The sequence below is a fragment of the Coturnix japonica genome, chromosome 8, assembly GCF_001577835.2.
Source record: "Coturnix japonica isolate 7356 chromosome 8, Coturnix japonica 2.1, whole genome shotgun sequence".
Lineage (NCBI taxonomy): Eukaryota > Metazoa > Chordata > Aves > Galliformes > Phasianidae > Coturnix > Coturnix japonica.
Window position 1 is genome coordinate 20924431 of NC_029523.1, and position 23991 is coordinate 20948421.

Sequence of the window (23991 nt, forward strand, 5' to 3'; positions counted from 1 at the left end):
CATTTAAGGGCTGACCACCACTAAGGCAGCATCTCTTGAAGATTGCTTCCTAGTAGAGGTTGCCTCAGCATTTCCTAGTGAAGGCATCCATATTGGTGAGTTTTTCCCTCATAAATAACCTTTTGGGTATCTGTCACCATCTTTGTATCATTCCACCTTACATTGTTAAATGACAATGTGGAAAGAGAATACTGCTTTTGTTGAAAATTGCATTCCTTATAACTCTTTTTTTCTTATTTTCCCAGCTGTTTTAGCAAACAAAACTGTAACTTGGCATTTTATAAGTATCAGCTTTACTCAGACAAAAACTGAGAATTACAAAGAAATGATTGAATTTTTTTCATCTTCTATTGTTCCATTCAAAGCTGTCTTCTGACTATAGGAAAATGCTCTAGGATGTAACTCTATACTGTGAAACACAGAAACCTAATGAAGCTTCAGAAAATGAACCTTCAATTGTTTTGTAAGACTGTTCGGCTGATATTTTGAGCTTAACATTAAAATTGTCTTTATATACCATTATGAACGTATAGTTTGCAGATGAACTACAACTGACATTATCTATGCTCAGGAAGATGGAAATAAGAAGATAAGAAGCAAAGACCAAAATGCAATCTAGTGAATATATTTAGTCAACACTTATCTATGAAAAGCATCCCAGAAGATTTAATGTTCACTAGAGATCAGAATCTTGACTTCATTTGCACCTTCAGAGAATAATGTTTCCATCTGCAGTCCTGCTGGCATTACTAATTAAAGAATCATCTACTGATTTACCAACATGAGCTGGCATATAAAAGAATTCACAAAAGCTGCTTTGGAATGAATAGCCTTGCAGTTCTAAAATCCCAATTCACTAAGCCATGGTAACTTTAGTGCCATTTGGTGGGAAACAAAATATAGATATCCATAAACATACTTAACATGTAAATGGTAATACAAGTGTTTTCCCTTCCTCATTTAAGTATAAGGTCATCTCATATAAGTATTGTCCAAAACTTTGAGGCCACAAGATATTTTTTTTTTTCTTTTTAATGTTATAAGGGCTATGCATGCTGGCTGTTAGAAGATTAAGGAGTTAGTAATGACATCCAACAGCATGCAAGCAAACATATTCTTGTTTTCCAAAGACAGAAATGCACATGTACATCCACATTTCTTATTTAGAGACTGGAATTTCTTTGGAATTGTGAAAGTATACTACAAGCAGCAAGTTCATCATCCTTCAAACAACTAAAAGAGTTGATAAAGGAATTAAAAGAGATTGAAACAATTTAATTTTGATTAAAACAGACTGTGTTGCAGCTGAAGTTCTGTAGAAAATGCCAGTCAGTTATAGACAGCAATTTTCTCCAACAGAAAAAGACATAATGATACCCAATGGTTAGAAACTGCAACTAGACAAATACACAAGTAAGGAACAACATTCTGTTAATGGAGATAATTAACAGCTAAAACAACTTATTCAGCAACTGGAACAATTTCTTCACAATTAACAGATATTAGGTATAGGAAGGGCTGGTCATTTCTTGTAAGATAGCTCTGCACTTATCTATAATTGTAATAACCTTTCTCTGCACTGGTTAATCTTTGAACTCCTTTTCAACAACAGTAACCAGAATTGAAGACAATAGGCCTTGCTGATGCCTCTCATAATGATGCCATTGATGTCTCACAGTCACGGGTATGAGAATTTTTTTTGTTAAAATAATAAATTTAGGGAAGTATGTCCAGAATAATAAAGGAAGTAAGCCAACAATATTTGTTCAACAGAATGTGGCTCTGTGTTTTAATTGAGTAAATTGAAGAGCAGTAAGCAATTTGATGTTATTCCAGCTTTCAGCTATGTTTCTTTTAAATTTATTTTATAAATATTCCCTAGTTGATTACTTTTCTAATGTGGGACTGATATTCAAGCTTCAAAAATCAGTTCATTTCATGAAAAGAAAATAAATGTATATCTCATCACAATAGTCTTCTGGGTTCTATAATGCCATCCTATAGTCTTCCTACTCTCTCCATCCTTCTGAGGGAAAAAACTGAAAAGTTTATGCATGAAAGCATTATTATTTAAAAGTCTGCAAAATTAAAACCAGTCTGTAATCTGCAAAATTTAGTATATCAATATATTTGCAGATATAAAGTTCATGTCTATTTTTAATGTCTGTGAAGAGAATCCTAGAAAGATATGCGCACTTCCCAACTTTGTGCTGTTTATGTAGACTTCCTTGCTCATTTTAATATTAATCAAGGCACACATCTCTACAGAACATACAGAAACACCCCAGAAAGAGGAGCTAGTATTACTGACTGGAAACATGTTGTTGGTAAATAAAATCACCCAGATCTGGGGAAAAATGTACTCTGCAATGTCTAATGCATTCTGTTAATCTGCATCATAAAACACAACAAAACTTGTCTAAAGTAAATTTTTTACATTGCAGGAAATACTGCTTATTTAAATGGATGAAGAGTTTTGAAAGGATTGCAGTCTTGCCAATAATATACCCTACTCTTTGAAGGCTTCTTAACAGAATATATTTTTCCTATACAAGTCAACAGTAGTCGAGTTGAGATTATTAAAATCTGTATTTTCCAGTTTTCAGATATGTGGCCAACATATCATTTATGGCTTCATTTTCTTTTAAGGGATTCTTATTTTCACTCTTCGACTTTATAATATTCACAAAATATATTTATATTTCCAGAGCCTTTCAGTACCTTTGAAGTGTTATTGTTATCATTAGCACACAGCATTTTGCAGTTTAGTACAACGTAAGAATGTAATTCAAGGTCTATTACTCCTCCATATCATTTAGAAAATTGTCAAATAAAATTATACTCATCACCAAACTTGGCAGTACTTCACTGATCAGTTTCATCTTGGTTGTAATTATTTTTCATTTGTGTATGCTCAGTAATTTTTCATTCTATGCCTGTCCTGTACAGTAGTTTCACTTTTTATATTTGACTTATTAGAAATTATGTTTTCTATTTTCATATTTCCTATTTCCATATACTACATTACATATGTTGCTTTACACCTATATAAGTTTTTACCTATATAAGATTTCATCCGTATGATTAATCTTATTAAATCACTTTTGTTGTTGTTCCTGCTTTTTTCTGATTATCACAATAGTTCCAGGTACAATTGTTGACTAGAGCAGTGTTGCATACTGGTTCATATTTCCTTCCTGTCACATATGCAGCCTCCTTAATCTTTGTTCCACCATTTTATAAACATTTCCAGAATATTTACCAAGGTAATTCTCTCACCTTCATTCTATTAATATGTTCACTTTTTTTTTTTAATTTTTATTTTTTGTACTTTCCTGACAGTTGGAATTTTTTAGGAAAAAAATTAAATTTTATCAAGTATATTTATTCATTGTAATTAAAATCTTATTAACATACAATCCTGAACTGATAGATGCTTTCAGAGGTTCTGCAAATTTCATTTTTCAGCTCGTCTAAACCAGAAATAAAGTCAGGCATTTTAAAAGGACAGAAACCATTTCCTTATTTCTCCAAGAATGGGGTTACTTTGCTGCTTTTCTTCTTTTTAGCTCTTTAATACATGGCAAAAAAAAATCCTCTGACATTAAAGAAAGTAAAAATTATAAGATCTGATGCTACAAAGGCTATTTACTTTCAAACAGTTATTAATCTCATCTCCTCAGTCCCTATTATCATGATTCCGAATGCTCTTCAAAGTTGGAAAAGGGAAACAAAAAAAATTATTGCAGGTTTATCCCCTATTTTTTCTAATATTTCTCCCTTGTTAAGAGAAAAACTTTACTGAAGGCCCCTGAACATCCACCTCAGTTTCTGTGAAAGCTTTTAGCTCCCACTAGGAAGGCCAGGCCTGATCTGCAATCTTCTTTCAAGCTGTTCAAGAAAATGCTGCTAGATGTAGGGGCATGGGCCACTTCATTTGGGAACTGCGTTTAAGCTCACGGTCCAATATTGACTTTTGCATGAGATGTATGTATGCTATCACTATCAAATAAAGTTTCAGTCTTGGGGGAAGCCAGAGAGGGTGAGACCACAAATACATCATGTTTTAGAGTGGTAAAGTATACTAAATGTTACTATCAAATTTAGACTTCCTGATGCATGAACTAGAGCTTTCTCTCCTCTGATTAGATGGTGAACTTTCATTGGCTCTCAAAAAAAACCAACAACCAGGTAATGTATCTTTCCTATCTTTAGTAATTGCTATTCTAAGAAATCTTAAAAGCCAAGTAAGTTATAGCCATATGTATAACAATGTTTATAGAAAATAGAAGGAAATTTATCCAACCATTATCGGCAGTAAAGTTTTAGTCTTTGTCATTTAGCACATTTCTGGTAGACCCTTTCCCAACCACACCATACAGACACATGAAGCATTATTCTGTTCTATTAGGCAGCATATTCTCAAGTTTTCTATCTTTTAACACTCTTTGATTTATCTTGAGGTAATATAGACTTTAAGATTGCAGGATAGGCAGAAAGACCAGTTTTCATACAGTGCAATCTTATTTTTAATAATATTTATGTAATTCTATTTATAATATTTAATAATAATAATTTATTTATCAATCTCTGACTAGCTGACTAACCAGTAGATGGAAAAGACTGGTAGTTGTTATAATACTACCATGCCCAGCCTTTTAGAGTTATTCAGATCACCACTCTGAACAAAGAAAATGATATTAGTGGACTGCAGTGCACTGTGGTTTGAAAAGTGAGACTTCCAGAAATTGTAGTGGAAGATTACAAGGAACTCTTACTGGTTATAATGTGTTTGCATGGTCTCAGGATTCATACAGAAAGTCATCAACAAAAACCTAGTATTATGAGAAAAGAAACACATTCCACAGATTTCCCATATTTGAAACAGTTCCTGCTCAATACTAGTCTGAAATTATACTTCTGCGGCAGCCATGCTTGCAGCCTAATATCTACCAACACTTTATTGCTCTGGGGCTACCCAAGGAAAATATGAGGTCACAAATTACGTACATTAATATTTTATTCATCTCATAATATTGAGACCAGAGTTGATGTTAATGGAAGAATGAATGTATTGATCAAACTAAAGTACAGTCCTGACTGCGCTTCTCCCTTCAAGTAGAATTCTAGTGCTCTAAACTAGCTTAAGAAACTAAAAATCTACATCTACTATTTTATGTGAACTTTTAAGAGAACACATAGAAACTTGAACTAGAAGACTTGTGCGACTATAAGGATAGTTACAAAAGAAAATGTATTGCTTTCAGGCATAGTCTTCCCCTTTTTTTGATGCAACGTCTTGTTTTTATTATTGTGGTAACACCTTTATTTACTTTAAAAATACAAGTCACTGTGTTTGCTACTTTCACTAAAAACTACCTTAAAATGATTTAACACTGTGAGCATGCATAGGAGTACATGTGACGCTCTGGAAGTAATGACTCCTATTTCTTTCTATGTAAACTACTAGAGAATCAAAGAGCACAATAGCACTATTTGATATAGCAAATTCTCAGCTACAAAATGTTATTGTTCAACCACAAGCCAATGAATGGAGATAAGTTGATCAAATCACTTTTCGTTTCCTGGTGGGACAGTTGTGCATGGCCATCCAGACTGTTCTCCATCCTGATGCTATGCAAAGTGAAAAATAGAAGTGTGACTCAGCCTTTCAGAAAGAGATCAATACCTAGTCATTAACTTTTCTTTACCCTTTATTTTCTCCTTAAAAAGCAAAGTGGAAATGAAGCTGTTTAAGTTGATATATTATGTAAAACTAACTGAATGCACACATATGAGGAAATAGGAAAGTGAAACCATTATGTCCCTTACCAGTTTCATATGTGATAGCAAGAACTGAGTCTGATCATTCACTCTTTTATGGGCAAATATATATATTCTTAATTAATCCACTCAGGGACTACAAGATAAGGAACTCAAGACTAACTGTTAAATGCATTCACATCAATTACTTTCAAAACAAAAGTTGGCAAATACGTATCTTAAGTAAAACAGAAAGTTGGAAGAACTCACCTCAACTTAGCCAAAATAATGACTTAAAAAAGAAAACTAAATGTAGCAAATAGCACTATGCTCAAAGCATAAACAGGAATGGTGTCAATTAGGTGTGATATTAATATGCTAGAGACAGTGTCTGTAGATACAATGCTGAACAATACCATTTGCTTGTTTCAGCACAGAAGTCAGATTTGATTAGTTTTCAGTATGTTTATTTTGGTTCTCTACTACTACTACTGCAAATGCACACTTGTGCCTGAATACTGAAGAATTTTAGCTTTTATTGTGTTAAGTACACCCAGTCTCGAATGTCAAGCATTAATCCTAAAAAGGATGTACATAAGCTGAGCATGTAAAATGGGCAAACACGCTGCTCAGACTGTAGGACTTGCTGTGTTTACAACAGAAAGCTTTTATACACACTCATCTAAATCTGAGTGGGCAGCCCTGGGAACCTGACCAACATGTTTCTGAGCTTTTAAATGCAGTTGCAGTATAGAAAGTGATGATACATTTATTTGACGTGTTCATGTATTTAAATTATGGACAATTCCAGAATAAACACACTTATCTTTCGTTTACACTAAATATTACAAATACATCTAAAGCATTTTTCCACAGACCCTACTGAGTGGTCAAATTCATGCAACTGCTGTCTGATAGGAAAACTTACCAGCAGGTTACTATAAATATTTAATGCTGCTTAATCTCAGTGAAAATTAGCGTAAAATTTAGCTTCAAATACAGTTTGACTCTCATCATTCAGCATACATCTATAACCCTAGTAATCCCAATGAGGTGTTTGTAGAGAGAGAAAAATGCATATGTCTGTAAATCTTGAGAATGTGTACTGCAAATCTAAGCTAAGATAAAGGATGGAAATTATTAGGGATAGTTTCTTAATATAAAATTTACATCCATTAGGAAGAATCTTTCATATATTTCTGCGTTTTATATGTGACTACACTTCTCTCTTCTTCAGTAAAACATAATCTTACATGAATCTTCTGCTTGGTTGATCTGTACAAAACATGTTAAAATACAACGAAAAAAGGAAGTGTAGTTTATTTACAGCTCAACGTTGTAGCATCTATTGTCCACAAGTACTGCTCAAGCTATAAGCACTGGCATTTTCTGAGTGAGTGCACTGGTTAACACCATTTTTTTAATTTCTATCACTAGTGACACAAACTCCTGTGGTTGTATAGCTGAGTGTACCATCATAGAAAAGACACTGGCTTTAAGTGGCTGTCTTACTGAAGTAGGGGATCAAATCTTACTTCACCGGCAAAGAACTAGTGTAGCTACAGTACTGTGTAAGTTGATTTGTGTGGACAATACACAAATATAAAGAACTAAAGAAACTGATTTTTACCTTCCGTAAATTTTGCTCATGTAAATATACCTTAATGATCTTAATAAAAAGAAAGGGGAAAAAAAGAAAAAAAAAAAAGTGCATTTATTGCATAAGATTCTTATAAATATTTAAGTTTCTAATTGCCAAAAAAGAATAAGGAAAGTAGTTGACTTTCTAACTTTTTGCAAACAAGTAGAATCATTAACAGTAGTCCACAATACTTCATTTAAAAAAGAATTTGCAGTAAAACTTTTGATATATAAATTTTCAAAAAGATTAAATTTCACAACACTTTGGTGACATTATTATGATCTCTAAGGTCCCTTCCAACCCGCACGAGACTACGATACTATGATATGATGATTATAAAGGACTATGTACACCTTTCTCATATGTACACCTTCCTCAAAGGAAATAGAGTATTTCTTTAGGAGTATGAGATACAATTACAACATAATGAATTCCTATCTTTTTAAGCCAGCTAAAGTTAAACAATTTCAAAGTCAAATTCAGTATGTACTTTAGTATTCTTTCTGTGGAGCACACTGAAAGCAAAAGCATATAGGCTTGCCTTTCTATATCAACACTGAATTTCAGTCTTGATCAATCAGATTGCTCACCCTAATGGTCTTGATATTCATTTTTAATGGAAATGTTCAAATTATGAAGCATATTTACACCTGTTGATAGCTTTATTTAAGAGAACAGCAAAATTTATCCCATAATCCGTTACAGGATGGAATATAGTGACAAAGAAATAGGAATTATGCTTTTTGCTGTGTGATACTTCACTAGAAATGAAGATTACAAAGGACAAGAAATTTCCCAGAAGGACAAACAGCTTTTTAGATCTTCTAAATCTTTTGTTGCGTTAGTGATTACAGATATAAATTATCGATTTTCTTCTATGACAATAACTTTACTGTGTGTCATGCACTCAAAATTTAAAGCTTGATAGGTCCACAGTACAATTTCAAAATCATTCAAAGATGCTCAAAATATAATTAAGAAAAACATTAGACCAATTAAGGCTAAATGGTGGTATAAAATATTAAGGTAAAACATGTATTAGTCTGACATTTGCATTTTTATGAAGTATGAATCACAAAGAAATAAAAACTGCTGCTAAATTTCAGTTAAGTCCCTTTTAAAAATCTTGTTTCCATGGCAATGCTGAGTGTAAGTTTTCAGAGGATGTAAGATATGGATTTTTTATTTAAAAAAAAAGAAAGAAAGAAAAAAAGAAAAGAAAAAACAACAAACAAAACAGTTTAAATGAGAAATTGCAACATTATGGCCTCTTTTCAATGTTCTAATATGCCTGAGAGGCACAGAAAATAAGTCACTGAGACATCAATGCCAGGATGAATGCAGGAGGACAGACCCCTACTTATTCTACTGTTTTTCAGTGTGCTTCTAACTAATCACAATCACCAGCACAATTCTGCTGCAAATTCACTAACTGTTAAACAGACAATAGTATCTTTTCAATCTGAAGGCCTAGTGGTGCCGATTCAATTAGGAAAGTTTAATAACAACAACACTAATTATCAATATAAGATGAAATTCCACTACAAAGGCTACCTATGACAATATAACTAAGTGATTCTCCTTTTACATTCCAAATCTAAGAAAAGTTGTTCAAGTCTCTAATGAGTAATCAAGGATTGAGGTTTCTAGTCTACAAAAATCCTGTTGTGGCAAAAAAAAAAAAAAAAAAGGCAGAAACCTAACACCCAAATCAATACTGTATTACTCTCTCCACAGGCAAGAGCTGCTGGGTCAGGAAAATCATGAAAAATTCATAGCGGAGGTGGTCAAGTCATCCATAAGATAGAGAAAATAATGCTATATCTAAAGATCCCTTGAGCAATCAAAGACACTTTATAGATTTCACTGTGGATAAGTGCTGGTTTGTTTCATCTATATACCTTAATATTGTTCCTCTCTGATTTCTAACAGCAAATGAGGATGTTTTGGTCTATATTTACTGTCTTTCTTATTTACTTTATTAATTTCTTAGTCTTCATGCTCCACTGCAGCAATAGCAACCCACAGGAGAATTGTGAGTCATTCCTTCTAGTAGAAAAAGAGCGTAACACATCACAGAGAAGTCTTAAGACAAATACCTCAGCAGGTAAGCATAAATCTAACTACCAGAAAAAGTTTAAAAGTGCCTCGCTCATTTTTTCTGTGCCATCACTTCTGCAAAGGGACACCAGCAACAGGCCTCCATCATTTATAAAGTCTAAATTGAACAGTGTAAAATAGAAAGATCTATATTTTTTCATGAAGGGTAATAGACAAAGAATAAATATTTAAAGAAATGCACGTGGACAAGCTATAGAAACAAATACTTGTGCACAATACCTTGTACACATCTTCATTCTCGGTACAGCATCTAATTTTTGTCTCAGAAAACAGTAAATGGGTGGTGGCTGATTGTCTTCTCAAAATGAATATAAGAACATGATCCCAGAAAGGTGGGCACTGAACAGGTTGAGAAAATGTCTTTCCTAACTTTGTTTATTGGAGACAAAAAAGAAAAACAGCATTAAAGATATTTACTTCAAATGTCTCCTGATGTTTAAATATTTGCTGCATACACCACAATTATGCCACTGTCATATATTGTTCCATTATCACTGCAGGAGGCTCTGAATTTCCAGCAATCATATTTGAAAGTACATTAGTGAACACACAGAAGATTGTGCGAGCAAATAAAATGGCCAGTTTTCCAACATGCTGATGGTATTTTATTAATCTCACTGAAGTTGGATTGGAAACTTTCTCAAAGTTCCATTCTCAAAGAACATATGAGAATCATAATTTCATAACCATTACCACTACCCTGAGCATTCAATATGTTGAGGTTCTCATTTCCCAAATACTTCACCTTATCTTCAGTAAATTCTACAAATGACACTGATTTCTAAGGACCAACTAAAGGTATCACAAATGGAAGAGAAGTTACCTTTGACAGATGAGAATACTAGAAAACCTCCATCTTTATAAAGCTTGGATATTTCAGTGAGAGACACACACAGAGATGGAGTTTTCACATTTCAGCGTGCTTCCCTGTTATTAGCTGAATTCTGTACTGAAAACAACTATAACATACCTAATGGCAAGATATCTTCACTGCACCTTTTTTTACTATCTTACTTAGAAGGTTAAATTACATTGCCTAGGTCAAAAGTACTCTAGCTTAAAACATTTGCAAGAGTAGCATAAAAGAGTTCAATTTGTCTTATTTTAACCTATTGGCAGTTATTTGTGTGGTAGACAGATTCTTCTTTTTGTACTTACACCTATTGCTACCCACAGAAGTACTTTGTTCTGGGGTGTTCCTACGCAAGAGGTGCATACAGATACAAAAACGCACCAGTTTCTTTATAAGAGAATGAATGCTAGAGGGGAAAAAATAAATTTAAAAAAATAAAAATATAAATATAATAAATAAAATTATATATATATAAATATATATTTAATATATATATTTAATTTTATTTACATATGAAAATAAATATATATAAAAATAAAAAATCTAATAAATTAGTGCTGCTTCCACAAATATGAAGATAACTCTCATGGAAATGCTTATGAATTTTGCAGTTAATTATACACTTGATCTAGAAAAAAATATATATATACCTGAACATATTTTTAAAGTTTCATTCATTTTCCATAAATAGTACATCTTTAATAAATTAATCTGTTTAATAGAAAACAATTTACAGCTTGATTAGTACTGCATTGAAAAGTGAAATAGCTGTATCATTTACTGAGCTCCTATCATGTCCCATAATATCTCTAACAGCATGCATGCTCTCACAATAACCTAACCTTAGCATTCTTAAAAACTGTGTTTCATAGTAATGTAAAGGTCTGTACAAACAGGAAAGTATTTTAATGTAGAAAATTTGACACTATCACTGCACTTTTCTTCAGAAATGTTCATTCCTTTCTTTGACATATTTTTGGCTTGCACAACAGGGTGCCAAACATTTGTGACAGCTTACAATAGAAAAACAATATTGCTTTTAGTTAACAATGTTAGCTATGAATATATATTGACAGCATTTTCACTGCAGATTTGCTGCCAACATAATACAAAGCAAATAGCATTCAATATGTTGGAACACTCAGGGGAATTAAAGAGTTTCAAAAACAAATTTATGGCATTAGGTGCTGAATGCTAAATCTAATGAAAATGCAAATTCAGAAGTATCTCCTGCACATACTTCATGCAAAGGAATGCAGTTTGATAAAGTGATAAAATTCAGATTGTTTTAAGTCAGGAGAAAATTATGTTAAAATGCCTCTGCTTGGTTGACTTTTTATAAAGCCAGTTCTACCACAAAGACTAATATGTTTCCTGAAGTCTTTCTGCTTTGTTTCCTCAAGTACATCTGAGAGAGATCATAATAAAAGCCAAATTGCAAATGTTCCCACATGTTTTGAGATTGTACAAATACAAAGATGTTTAATTTTAATACCTGTAATGATACAACTGTCCCTATATCACTACAAGCATCACTGTCCCTTTGAAATAACAGAAGCAGATTTTTGCTAACAGGTCTGAATGTTTGTTATTCTATAGAAGAAGCATAGGAAATCTGATTTAACCTTATTACAACACAGTAATGTACAGGAATGTTGCAGTGTCATCTCCTGCATTACTGACAGTCCTTTAAGTGACATGACATTAACTATTTTGCCAATGGTTTCAAAACTATGAAGGAAGGTTAGCAATAGCACTGCCAAGAAAGCCAAAATTGTTTTGTAGCTGTGCTATGATTAGTTAGGATTTGTAGATGTTCGTGATATTAATAATATACTTCAAGTAGTTCAACACTTAATGCTAACAGTGCTGTCAAGACATAAAAATGCTATGTAAGCTTCAAAATAACTTTAATATCCACTCACACAATCAGTACCAATAAAAATACAACTGACCTACAACAGACTGCATTTGCTTGTTATAAATGTTTTCTTACTTAGTTTTCAGTATGTTGCATCGTGTATTTATAGCTCTTATATTCATATATTAATGACTATATTTCTTATATAAAATTCTATGGATTACTTTCAAACTAAACTCGACTACACAAATGGCCACAGCTAGCAGAAATAAGAGCTGAAAGATCATATTAAGACTCCTTGCAACTGCCTGAGCTTTGTTTTAATTCAAATGGCTTTATCTAAAACATCCAATTTGGCAGAACTAAAGGGGGAAAATCCCTGCTTCGCCAGAAGAGGTTTGCAATGTTCTATCCAAGTAATCTATGAATATTTCCTCAGTCTCAAATCTTCTAGAAAACATTCGAAAACTAAAAGTGACTGACTTAAAGTCTATCTATTTCTTATAGATAGATATAAAATTATATAAATTGTGGGGAAAAATATATTGGGTTTCTCTTCTGACCAATTCAATTGTTCAGATTTATTTCTTATCTTCTAAATAACAAAGAAAAAAAAATCTTATTTCTTCAACAATATATGTCTCTAAGCACTGAATAGTAAAATGGTTATAATCCGTAATTATTCAAACCCAATGAAACACTCAATTTCTGAATGTCAGACTTATTAGAGAATTGAATATAACATACTTCAGAACTGTACTTGACCTTCAGGACCATGAGATCCAAACTATTGCATGTTGCAATAGTCTAAACTACAAACTCCTCCATTATTTCTACTGCTACAACGAGAAAGCCACAACTCTACATCTAGAGCAAGGAAGAAAAATCAAGAACACTCAAGCTTTGTTTTCACTGATCTATGAACTGGAAAACTTACTTCCTAGCACATCAACCACAGTTTGGGCCTGTATGCAATAAGCATCAAATGAGTGATTTTTTTAAAAGCTGAAGTACCCTTCCAGTAGTAATGAAGGAGTAAACAACATTTAATTTGTTAACATTTACTCTGTCTCTTTTCATGGACCATCAAGGAAAGCATATTTTACTTTCCCCTCCCCCGCCCCCCCCCACCTCAATATCTGCTTAATAAAAGGATTTCCTGGTAATCTACACTAAATCTCACTGAAGGGTGACAACAAAAATCAACATGCATCTCTGAAGAATAATCTCGCCAAACATTTACATTTAAAATATTCATTTGTATTTATGCATGAGATATTCTTGGCAAAAAGAAATTCTTTTCCTGTATGCATACAGTCTCTTTCTGTAGGCTTTTATAGTTAGCAGAGTTTAAATCAATAAAATAAATACATATTACTCAAATTAGTTTTGTGACAAAAACAACTAGAATTCATGTAAAATAACAATTTACTTAGGTAGGAAGTTGTACTAATCTCTGCTTCACATAAATTTGTTTTCTCCTTCTGCAGCCGTAGGGAGGACACGACCCACAGGGATCAGCTATTGTAGTCGAATCCTGGCTATTCCAAACCCATGGAATTGCCATTCCACACGCCTGCCAGAAGGATATTCTGTTTAATCTGGCTATTGAGGCAACTCTAACATATGAAATTCAATATCAGTGTCAAGTTTGAAGGAGAAAACATGCCCTAGTATAAATCCCACAATATTCTGTAGTCCTCTAGTGTTGGGATTAGTTTTGCCCACAGAACTGCACAGAATACAAACATACAAGATGATGAAGTGTAAGCAACATTCTACTTTCTGCATCACTCCTGATGGTCGTGCGCTAAAGTGTGTTCATCCTACAAGGAGAAACCATACCTCAAAGCACAAAAATAATAATCCTGTGTGTGAAGCTTCATGTGAGTTTTAAGAGGGTAGTACGAGCACACTAGACAAGCCTTTACAAAACAGAAAATACTCTATACAACTAGAAGCATTCTGTAGAGAATCACCATTTTGTTGCAAGAGAAATACAGTCAGATTTGTCATTACAAGAAAAGCCTGTTACAATATGCAAGTTTAAGGGTTTGAACTCATGGTCTTCAGTGATAGAGGCTAAACATATAAAATACACAAGAACGCTGATAAGAATGTTCTTCTCAGGTTTAAAAATTATAGTGACTTGTCATTTACATTGGAAAATTATTAGGGAAACTGCAAACAAAAGCAATAATCTCATACAGTAACAGGCCTAGAGAAAACAAAAGTTTGGGGACAAATTATTTATATTGCTTATACCAACCTACTAAAAGCTTTGGAAATACTATCCATTCAACGTCAATGTAAGCAATAGACAGCAACATACACTAGATTTCACAGAAATACTTGTAGTTGTTTTAAATCTATGCTGAATATGCTCCGCTGTATATGCACTCTTTAGTAAAAACAGTAATAAAAAACTCATTTCTACTCGAAAAGCCTTCTCAGTTTTAGCTGCAACATAACATAATACGTATTTAGACTAGCATGTTATTTAGTAAAAGATGTCCAAACAAGATGATTTGATGTTGGAATAGTCATCTCAGAACAACCAGAGCAATGTAAGGTAAAATAATTGTCAAGTCAATCTCTAGCTTACACTTTATTGCAGAAATAAATTGAACTCTGCTCTAGCTTTTTGACATGTAATTCTGATACTAATGGGTTCAAATCCATTTCTCTTTGCTCTCCTTCCTAACAGGAAGCTTTATGTAATACTGTGTCAGAAATCTACCAGCTACTGGCTAATGTTTCCCTTAAATAAAAGTATCTGCCTGTAATAGTATTAACAGCTGCCATCAGTTTACAGTAATGAGCTGCAGTTCATCACAGTAGCGCTAGTATGAAAATTAGAAGCTTCCATGGAGCTTCTCAATTTGCAAAAAAAATTATCAGAGCCATCATCAGCCAATGTGTAAGAGCAGACATTGGCTATTTAAGGCTTACAGGGCAGATCTTACACCAGTGCAGCTATACACAACCATTATAATTATGATCCGTTGGTGATACCATATTAAATACTAAATACTCAGTAGTTCTCATCTGAGGGGGGTCATCAATATATAAATACACAGCTGTTTTTCAGGATTTCCTAAAGCAAAAAATTGGGTTTTTTTCCCCCGGAGGACTTCACAGTTTATTCAAAGGAAGATTTAAGGATTTTGGCTTTAGAAAAAAAATGATTTAATTATGCTTACTTTAATATCTTGGGTCACCTATACTGTGCAGAGGTAACTTCCAGTTTTGATTAATGTAAAAATAAATATTAATAATGCTATCAAGTCAGCTGCTATTTTTTTTTATTTTTTTTTTTAAGTTGTATAACTTAAAGCTTAGTATTTCCAGTATTTGGTAAATCAATTGTATGTTTATTAGAAATATATTTATTGAACTAAGTACCTGATTCATTATTTCACACTCTGAGCACAATGATCCAATACTGGGCTCATGTGTTAAAATCACAGGTAGCATAAGACACTGATGACGGAAATGGGTTGCAGGATCTAGCTCTCTAGTTTCAACTCAGATGCTTAATAGAGGATTCCTAGAGGCATATGCTTAATAAACTCACTCCATCACCAGCCTGCCATAGTACTGGCTGCTTCACTGCTCTTTCCAAATGAGGATTTCTGAACTACAGATTATATTCCTACAAAATATAATTCCTTTCTTAGACTTCCATGGCAGAAAGAAAAGAAAACAATTTGCTACAACTTTTCAGCACTAGCTTCTGTTTCTATTGTTTAGCCTGGAAACAATGTTTTAAGATATCTAATCTGATTCCCCTTTCACAGACAGAGACATCTTTCATGAGAAAAGGCTGCCCAAAGTCTCATCCAGTCTTGTCTTGAATATTTCCTGGGATGAGACACACAACTTCTTTGAATAACCTGCTCCAGGATTTTAGCACTGTTATTAGGAAAAAATTTAATAATTCTTCCATATAACAAATCTACATCTACCATTTCTTAATTTAAAAACAATTACCCCTTGTCTTATTGCTATATGCCTTGCAAAAAGTTTATCTTCATTTTTCTTACAAGTTCCCCTTGAAATACTGCAATAACAATCCTGATGTAAGCACTTTCCGGTTATAAAAATAGAATTAAAACAGATTTGCATGAAAGAAAAATAACACTGAAACTGAAAAAGGAGGTATTTAGTCATTTAAAAAAAAAAAAAAAAAAGAAGTTTTTAAAAAGGAAAGAAAATAAGCATGTCACATCACTGACATCAAGATCGACATAATGCTGATTTTGTTTATGGCATTTATAACGTATTTTTGACATTCAGAGTGACAGATGCCATCATAATAGGAAATTAAACACACCTGGCCATTAGTCTCCTGTAAGCATAAACCAGAGTAATATCTCAAACACACAGTCTGTTTGCAATAATTAGAAAACACTGGCATCTAAAATTTTCTTAGCGACATCTGGAAAAGTTTATGAATTTAACACTGTCATGCCAAGAGAGAAAATTTCATCTGGACAGACGTTGTTTTACTAACATTGAATATTGACTGTGTTTACTAAACTGTGTATATTCTCTACTTTTCAAAAGATGACACATAAGAACTTTGGATAATCCCAGGGAGATGCACACTGTACTGTATTTAGTAAAGCTTCACGTGCACCCTCAACCTATTACAAGCACAACAGTATTATTGATCCAAAATAAAATTATGCTTACTTGAAAGGATTCCAGTTTGGAAGAACCATCGTTCACAAATCTAATTTTATACATGACCAACATAGGCACAAGTTTCAAAAATGGAAAAACTATTTTTCTTCAGAACAGCGGTATGTTCAATTGATTTTCTTTTTTTTTTTTTTTTTAATGTTGAGATGAATATACAATCTATTTCAAATGTCATTGTTTTGTTTCTTATTTAATTAACATTTCATGTGCCTTCTTCTGTAAATAATTACTTCAATTACTACTATACATATAATCTAACCCTAAGCACTTTGCACTTTCAAGCTACAACAATATTAAAACACTTTCTAATGAAGAGATCGGTGAAACTACTTTTTAGACATTGGGGCTCCTTTGAAATAATCCATTATGTTTTCTAATACACACTGCAGATAATTCAAGGCCTCATAACAACTGTAATGGATCCATATTATCACATACTACAGTCCTATAAGATCGTACAAATTTTACATCATGAATCTGGCTATGTCATTCCTTCTTTTTTTCCCCCCCTCAAGCTGAATGGCATATGTTTTACAAAATCGTAGTTTACCTACCCTGTATTAAATGCAGTTACATAAAAGATGTCAAAATGCACTAAAAATAGTCTGTGACTTGTATTAAAGACTTTTTTTTTTTTTTTAAATATATATGTAGAAAACATGTCCAATAACTATCTCCAAGTTTTTTTTAAGAGACCTGAGAAGTCCACTTCTCAGACCAGGTGCAATTGAAGAACAGGGAGAATGCCTTCTAAGTAAATAAGAATTGTCCTCTATCCTTCTCAATATGTTTTGTCAGTATCTTTATGATAGAGAACTCCTAAAATATTTATCAACACTTACTGAAGAAAATTTGGCAATCTTAGGAAACCCCTTATATTGGCAATTCTTTTTTTAATCTCAGTGAAAATATCACTTCTGAACGTGATTCATAGGACAGCAGAGCTGTTCAGAGTACATACACATACAAAATATATTGTATAGACTAAAAGTGCATTGGTATAATATGGCTGCTGTACTTCAGAGTAATTAATAACCTCAAAGATATTTTTCATCTTTTCATCACTTTGCTGCATACAACTCTAATCTCTTCTCAAATTCATTAGAAGTAAATCTGCTGGTACAGAGGTCATCTTTCACTATGTGGCTACTGTATCTGGAACACTGATTGTCTACACCTTAAATAGAATTTCTAGGCATGGCCCCAAAATGAAATAATTACTATTTTCACCTGTTAACTCCTCTAACTGAGGTATACTTGCAAGTTTTTTTTATATAATTTTTTCACATGTACACATCTTTTTTCCCCTTAGTTCTCAAATTAATCACTGTTTCTTGTAACACCTTTAATGACATTCTAGCTTAGAAGCAATCGTGCATCTGAAGCACTGTCTATTTAAAATACTTGAAATGCTAACTAGATGTGACATTTGTTCATCCAGTTTTCAGCTTCACAAAGAAGGCAAAAATCCTAGACAGTGCTGTAGAGGCCATGGTTAAAATTAATGGGAAAAAACCTACCCAATAAAAAGCATTGTCCAGAAATAGACAGTAGCCTGCGATACATGTATAATTAGAGAAATTGGTGGCTTTGCCCATTAGGATGGGCATTCTACAAAAAATCCTATTTTCTTCATTCTCTTTCTCATGGTTATTGTAAAAGTCATCAGAGCATGTCAGTCCTTATATAGAATACACCAGTTGTGGGGTTGTTTCTTTCTTTGTTCGTTCCCATATCAGTGTTAATTGAATTCATTGAACAAACGACTCAAGGAATCCAAAGTTCAAATCTTATCAGACCAACTGACTTGCAAGTCAGAAACCATATGGGGAGACCAGAAGGCCAAATTTTACACCTCACAGGCATATTATATAATGGTTCCTTCTTCCCACAAATGTAAACCATTATCTACTTTTTTCAGTTTTCCTTGTTAAAAATAAAACAAAAAAAACCAGAAGATTTAACAAACAACATGACGTGTGATGTCAAATGTCCATGTTATAAAGGAGTTCAATTACCAGTTTCCTAATGAAAGAAAATTTATACTTGTTCTAATGTAATATAGGGAAAAGCATCAAATAAAATAAATTTATCATAAATTTCTAAAAGAAAATCTGAAAAGATTCTGGCACACAATGCTGTGCTACGTAACACAGTTCTTTTACTTGCCCATTACTGAAGTACAACAGGGAACTAACACACAGGTAAGAAAGGAAGCAATCACTGTGAAAAAGACTTAAGTATGATAGTGAACAACAAATAGGCATGAGTTTCCATAGTGATAAAATAACAAAAGGCTGCTGCAGTTTCCAGCTGTCTATATACCAAGAGAGCAACAGAGCAAAGGGACTAGAATCTCTTCTCTGTAAACTGGCATGCTAGTGAACTCAAAATTGGCTATTAAATGTCAATTCCATATTATGAAGAAAATATTGTAGGAATTGGAAGAGGAATAATAATAAAAGCAAGAAGTTCTGCAAGAAGGAAAACCATTAAGTGCTATGGATTTGGATTTCATGGTTGGATTCTCTGCTATCTTAAATATGCAAATTTCAATGAGTACTTTTTCCTGCGTGTCTCCTCTGTGGATTCTCTGTTGTTGAATAAGAAATGATCTCATACTACAGCCTTTCTGCCAGTGGGAACACTAATGGGGTCTTCTGCCCATCTGGCTGTTTATTGTCCTGAAACTTACAGGAATTCCTGTCCAGTGGGGTTGAAACTGGATAAGAGTTAAAAAGCCACAGAGAGAAGGGAGTGGAGAAAGATCATTAACCACACCAAAATCTGGGCTAGCAAGTGTAACATAGACTGTGTGATCATATAAGCCTTGTTTTCCAAGGAAACTAGGCTAATTATCAAAGGATTGGAAAGATCCACTTATGAAAGTCCAAAGGTCCCAAAGCAGAAAAACACTTTAAGCTAAGGTGATCTGTTGGATACAGGACAGGAAAAGCCAAACATGATAACTAGGATAAGAGATAAATGCTGAAGAATGTGATAACAAGTGTTATCATGTTAGTCAAGGATGGAGAGGATTTTTAGTACTACTTTTTGTACCATTTCTAAGCAGAAGTACAACTAAGAATAAAGCGATTAAATAGAGAAAAAAATTAGGCTAAATATCTAGCAATGCTATTAGTGAGAGGAATCAAATGCAAGCAGTGAAACCTCCATGGCTTAAGAAAAAACCACACTATAAAAAAAAAAAAACAAAAACAAAAACACAGAACACATGAACAGTGAGACTGACTAGAATATCTCAAAGGTTTTTCCTCATATTTCTCTCTAGATTTATAATATATCATGGTGCACTAAATATACTGTAAAAGTCACTACTTTCTAGTAGTTGAAATGAAAACTAAATGAAAAATACAGTGCTTGTCTGATTCTTGCCTTTCCACCTTGCCTTTTTTATTCACTTTTTATCAGTTTGCCACTGTTGGATGCCAGTGTCTGATGCAACAGAAGAAAAAAGAAATAGATGATTGCTAAGCCAGATAGTGAAAGGGAGTTGCTTGTTTTCTCATGATAAATTTGAAATTAGTTTCATTATGAATAAAAGCCTTAGCGTAAAATATTAAGCAAGGCTGAATCTTAGCATGTGAAAATTCTCAAATTTTTTATTTTAAATCAAAATAAACTAGTTAGGAATTTGAAACAATGAAAAGGAACAGTAAGAAAAAAAAATGGCATACATAATACATAAAACTAGTAAATTTAGTAACCTGACCTAATTGGCTGAAACCAGACCTGGGATGTGTTAACACAAAAATCTGCCTACCTATCATACTATCTATATGTTACAGCAACAGTAGGTATAATTTATACAGAAAATTACTTAAATAGAGTTAAGATTTGTACTTCTGCCAGTAAAGAGACAGAAGTTACATGCATATTAGTGCAGCAGTTCCTAGTAGTATGGCACAGTATGGTTTTTGTTATTTTATAGCAATAAAAATAATCAAAATGCACAAACCAGGTTACATAGAACATTTGAAATAGCAATTTCTAGAATTCATTTAATATAGCTGAGATGCAATGACTAATACTGGTCATGTCTGCTAGCACAAAGACCTAAATAAGGTTCCAGACTAGATTACATTCATGCAGGTCTCATTTTAACGGAAATTGGAGAGATGAAAAAAAGATTATAGGAAGACACATTATAAAAACAGACCTCACAAGTCAAACTTAATAGTAAAACCGTTCTCTTTCATGTAGACAACCATGAAAACAAATATCCTGTAAGCACTAGATATATATTGTATCTTTCTACCAGATCTCTTTGCCTCCTTGAGACAGATTCTCATTCATCTCATGACTATATAATTTGATCATAGTTGACTAAGGCACAACAGGGGAAAGGGCCTGTCTGATAAACTATCAGGCTCCAGGAAGATAGATAAACAATTTCATGATTTCTAGTTGTAACAGGAATGGTACAGTGGTGGATATAAAGATATTAGTCTCATACGAATACAAGTATCAAGCTTCTTGAGTTTTTCTCTTGGGCTTTTTCCCCCCATTAGGTGAAAATAACAGTCTGATTGTTATTAAGAATAAAATACCAGAATAAAATACAAGGAACATGGGGAAAGAGGAATTAAATCTCTGTTAACTCGTCAATGTCAAAATAAAGACTCAATTGTTTTTATTTTCACTTGTTTTAAAATAAAAAAAAAAATAAAAATACTTCCTCTATTTGTTTATCATGTGGTTTTTTTGTCCTTATTTCATTTTTAAATGAAAATAGATGTTATTTAAAAGTAGTTGAAGCAGTTTCCTATCAAGTTCTTTCACATTTAAAGATAAATGTTTTCCACAGGGCTCACATAAACTGGCTACCTCTCTTCTGTTACAAGACACAATAGTAATATCTGTTTGGAATTCTAACTCGTTGTTCTAGATGTTTTAAATGAAGGATTGAGTGATAAGAGTTGAACACCTACAGTGGAGCTGGTTTTCATATATAGATCAGATAAATGCATAAACGTTAGTATAAATCAAGCATTATCAATACAAATAGTATTAGGTGGTAATTCTTAAGCTGTCTTAGTAATGATTACCTGTTTTAGACAGCAGAAAAAAACATGATGATATCCAGTCAGGATGATAATTGCTTTTACTTATCAAAATTCAAAGGACAAAAACATGTTTTACAACAAATTGATAGTTACAAGCCCTGGACAACATCTTTGTTCTTTTAGAAGGAAAATAAGATATTCTGCTGTATTCAATGCTTAAATCTGTCACACTATTTAAATTAATATGTGCTTACCTGTGATTCTTTTACATTTTCAACAGTGAAGTTGAACCAAACTCGAAAACGTGGGTTACAGGTGTCTGGTCTGATGAAAAGGTCATACTCAAATTCTGTGATGTGGTCCACTCTTCCAAGGTTACCTAAAATAAAAAAAAAAAAAAAGCATGAAAAATAAAGCATTTTAATAAATGGATAGCTTCTAGAACAAGAACTACAAAAAGAAAAGTTTTTGTGGTTTCAGATATACTTGTGGATTTAAATATCTATTCCCAAGTTGGATATATACTGTTCAAATAGTTACTTAAAACATCACTGAAGTTAACAACTTCCTCCTCAGCAAGTCTCTTCTCAGTCAGCATGGCTGATCATTGGTAGCACACTATTAAACACGAGCAGAAGCAGGAAAATTTGGATCATGGGCTGCTTTGGGGTGAAGAAGCAGTAAATAACATTCAAATCTGCCCACCAATACATTTGGCAGAATTTCTTTGTTAAATTGTTAATGGCTTTACCAGTTGAACAGGGAGCACTTTCAACTTTCCCTATTTTTAATGTTACCCACTACGTTCCTGCCCACAGACTCCTTTTCTGAGGAAGATTCTTCTCACTGATTCCCACTTCAGAAAACCTCTTCATGCTTACAATCTGTTCCTAACCACTTGCCTGAAGGATACATTTGGAATTAGAAATATTTTGGGGTGGGGGAGAGGGGAATGCTACATTGTGCAGCAGGAATACCTTTCACAAAGGAAGATAACATCACCTGCTGCGCAGGGCCTGTGGTGAGGAGATGCTAGGCCAGCCCCCACAGCCCCTCCTCATCATACAGTCAGGCCTCTCAGCAATGCTGGGGGTGAAGGACTGATCAAGGAAGGGCAAAATATGGCACATGGGCTGAGGGAACAGCTGGGGAGCAGCCCTGCAAGCACCACAGCCAGGACAGGATGCAGTGATGGGTGCTCCAGGTGCTGAGGCCCAGACACCCTGCAGCCTGTGCAGGGAGAGCACTGGAGCAGGGGGCTGCTTCCTGAAGGCCGCACAGCCTGGGCGGGATGCACTACAGATTAGGGGAATGTATGAGGGTACAAAACAGAGCACAGAGGGGCTGTTAGAAATTGAGCACCTGTTCTTCTCCATGCCCCTGTGCCATTCACAGCAGGGGTAGGAATGAAGGATGCTGGCAAAAAGGGAGGAGTGGGGAAGCATGGTGCTTAATCTGTCTTTCTCACTCACTATCCAACCCTATTTTAATTGGCAATAAATTTAAAAGTTTTCTCCTAGTCAACTCTGTTTTGCCTTAGATGGTAACTGCTAGTTGATCGCCCTGCCCTGTCTTTGTCTCAAGCCATGAAAATTTTCATCCTATTTTCTTCCCTTCCTGTTGAGGAAGGGCAGTGAGAATACAGCTAGGTGGTCCAAGCTGTGTAGCAGCATAGGTTGAATTAACTTACATAAGGTCACAGGGAAACAAGAATAGGGACAGACTGCTCTTCAGGTCACAAGCCCACTCTGGACATAGCATAATACATGGGCACCTAGAGTCATGGCAACTCAAGTGGTCTGTGAGGTACTGAAAGATCCTCTAACATGAAGGCAGACAGCTGAATGAATACAGCTTGTGGAATAAGGTACTCCCTATTCCACAAAGTCATAAAAGCCTCCAATGATCCCAGTAACTCCCCATGCAAAGCAATTTACCTGCAGCACAAAACAGCAAGCACAAAATCTGATGGAAAGATTTCCAAATAAAATGTAAGCCTAAATGCTTTTACTTCCTT

General features: G+C 33.8%; 1 protein-coding gene and 1 long non-coding RNA gene across 7 annotated transcripts in view; one reads left to right on the forward strand and one right to left on the reverse strand.

The window, feature by feature from the left end:
* Window positions 1–23991, reverse strand: part of LOC107317605 (BEN domain-containing protein 5-like) — an 801512-nt gene that overhangs the window by 737736 nt on the left and 39785 nt on the right. For all 6 annotated transcript variants that reach the window (XM_015870495.2, XM_015870494.2, XM_015870491.2 and 3 more), the window contains exon 3: window positions 22229–22353. In XM_015870495.2, the coding sequence (XP_015725981.1) occupies window positions 22229–22353 (125 nt within the window). The remainder of the gene's footprint in view (window positions 1–22228; window positions 22354–23991) is intronic.
* On the forward strand, window positions 43–3284 carry LOC107317606. The gene is made up of 3 exons (XR_001556941.1): window positions 43–95; window positions 1613–1684; window positions 2445–3284. It is a non-coding gene; the product is annotated as an uncharacterized LOC107317606 (long non-coding RNA).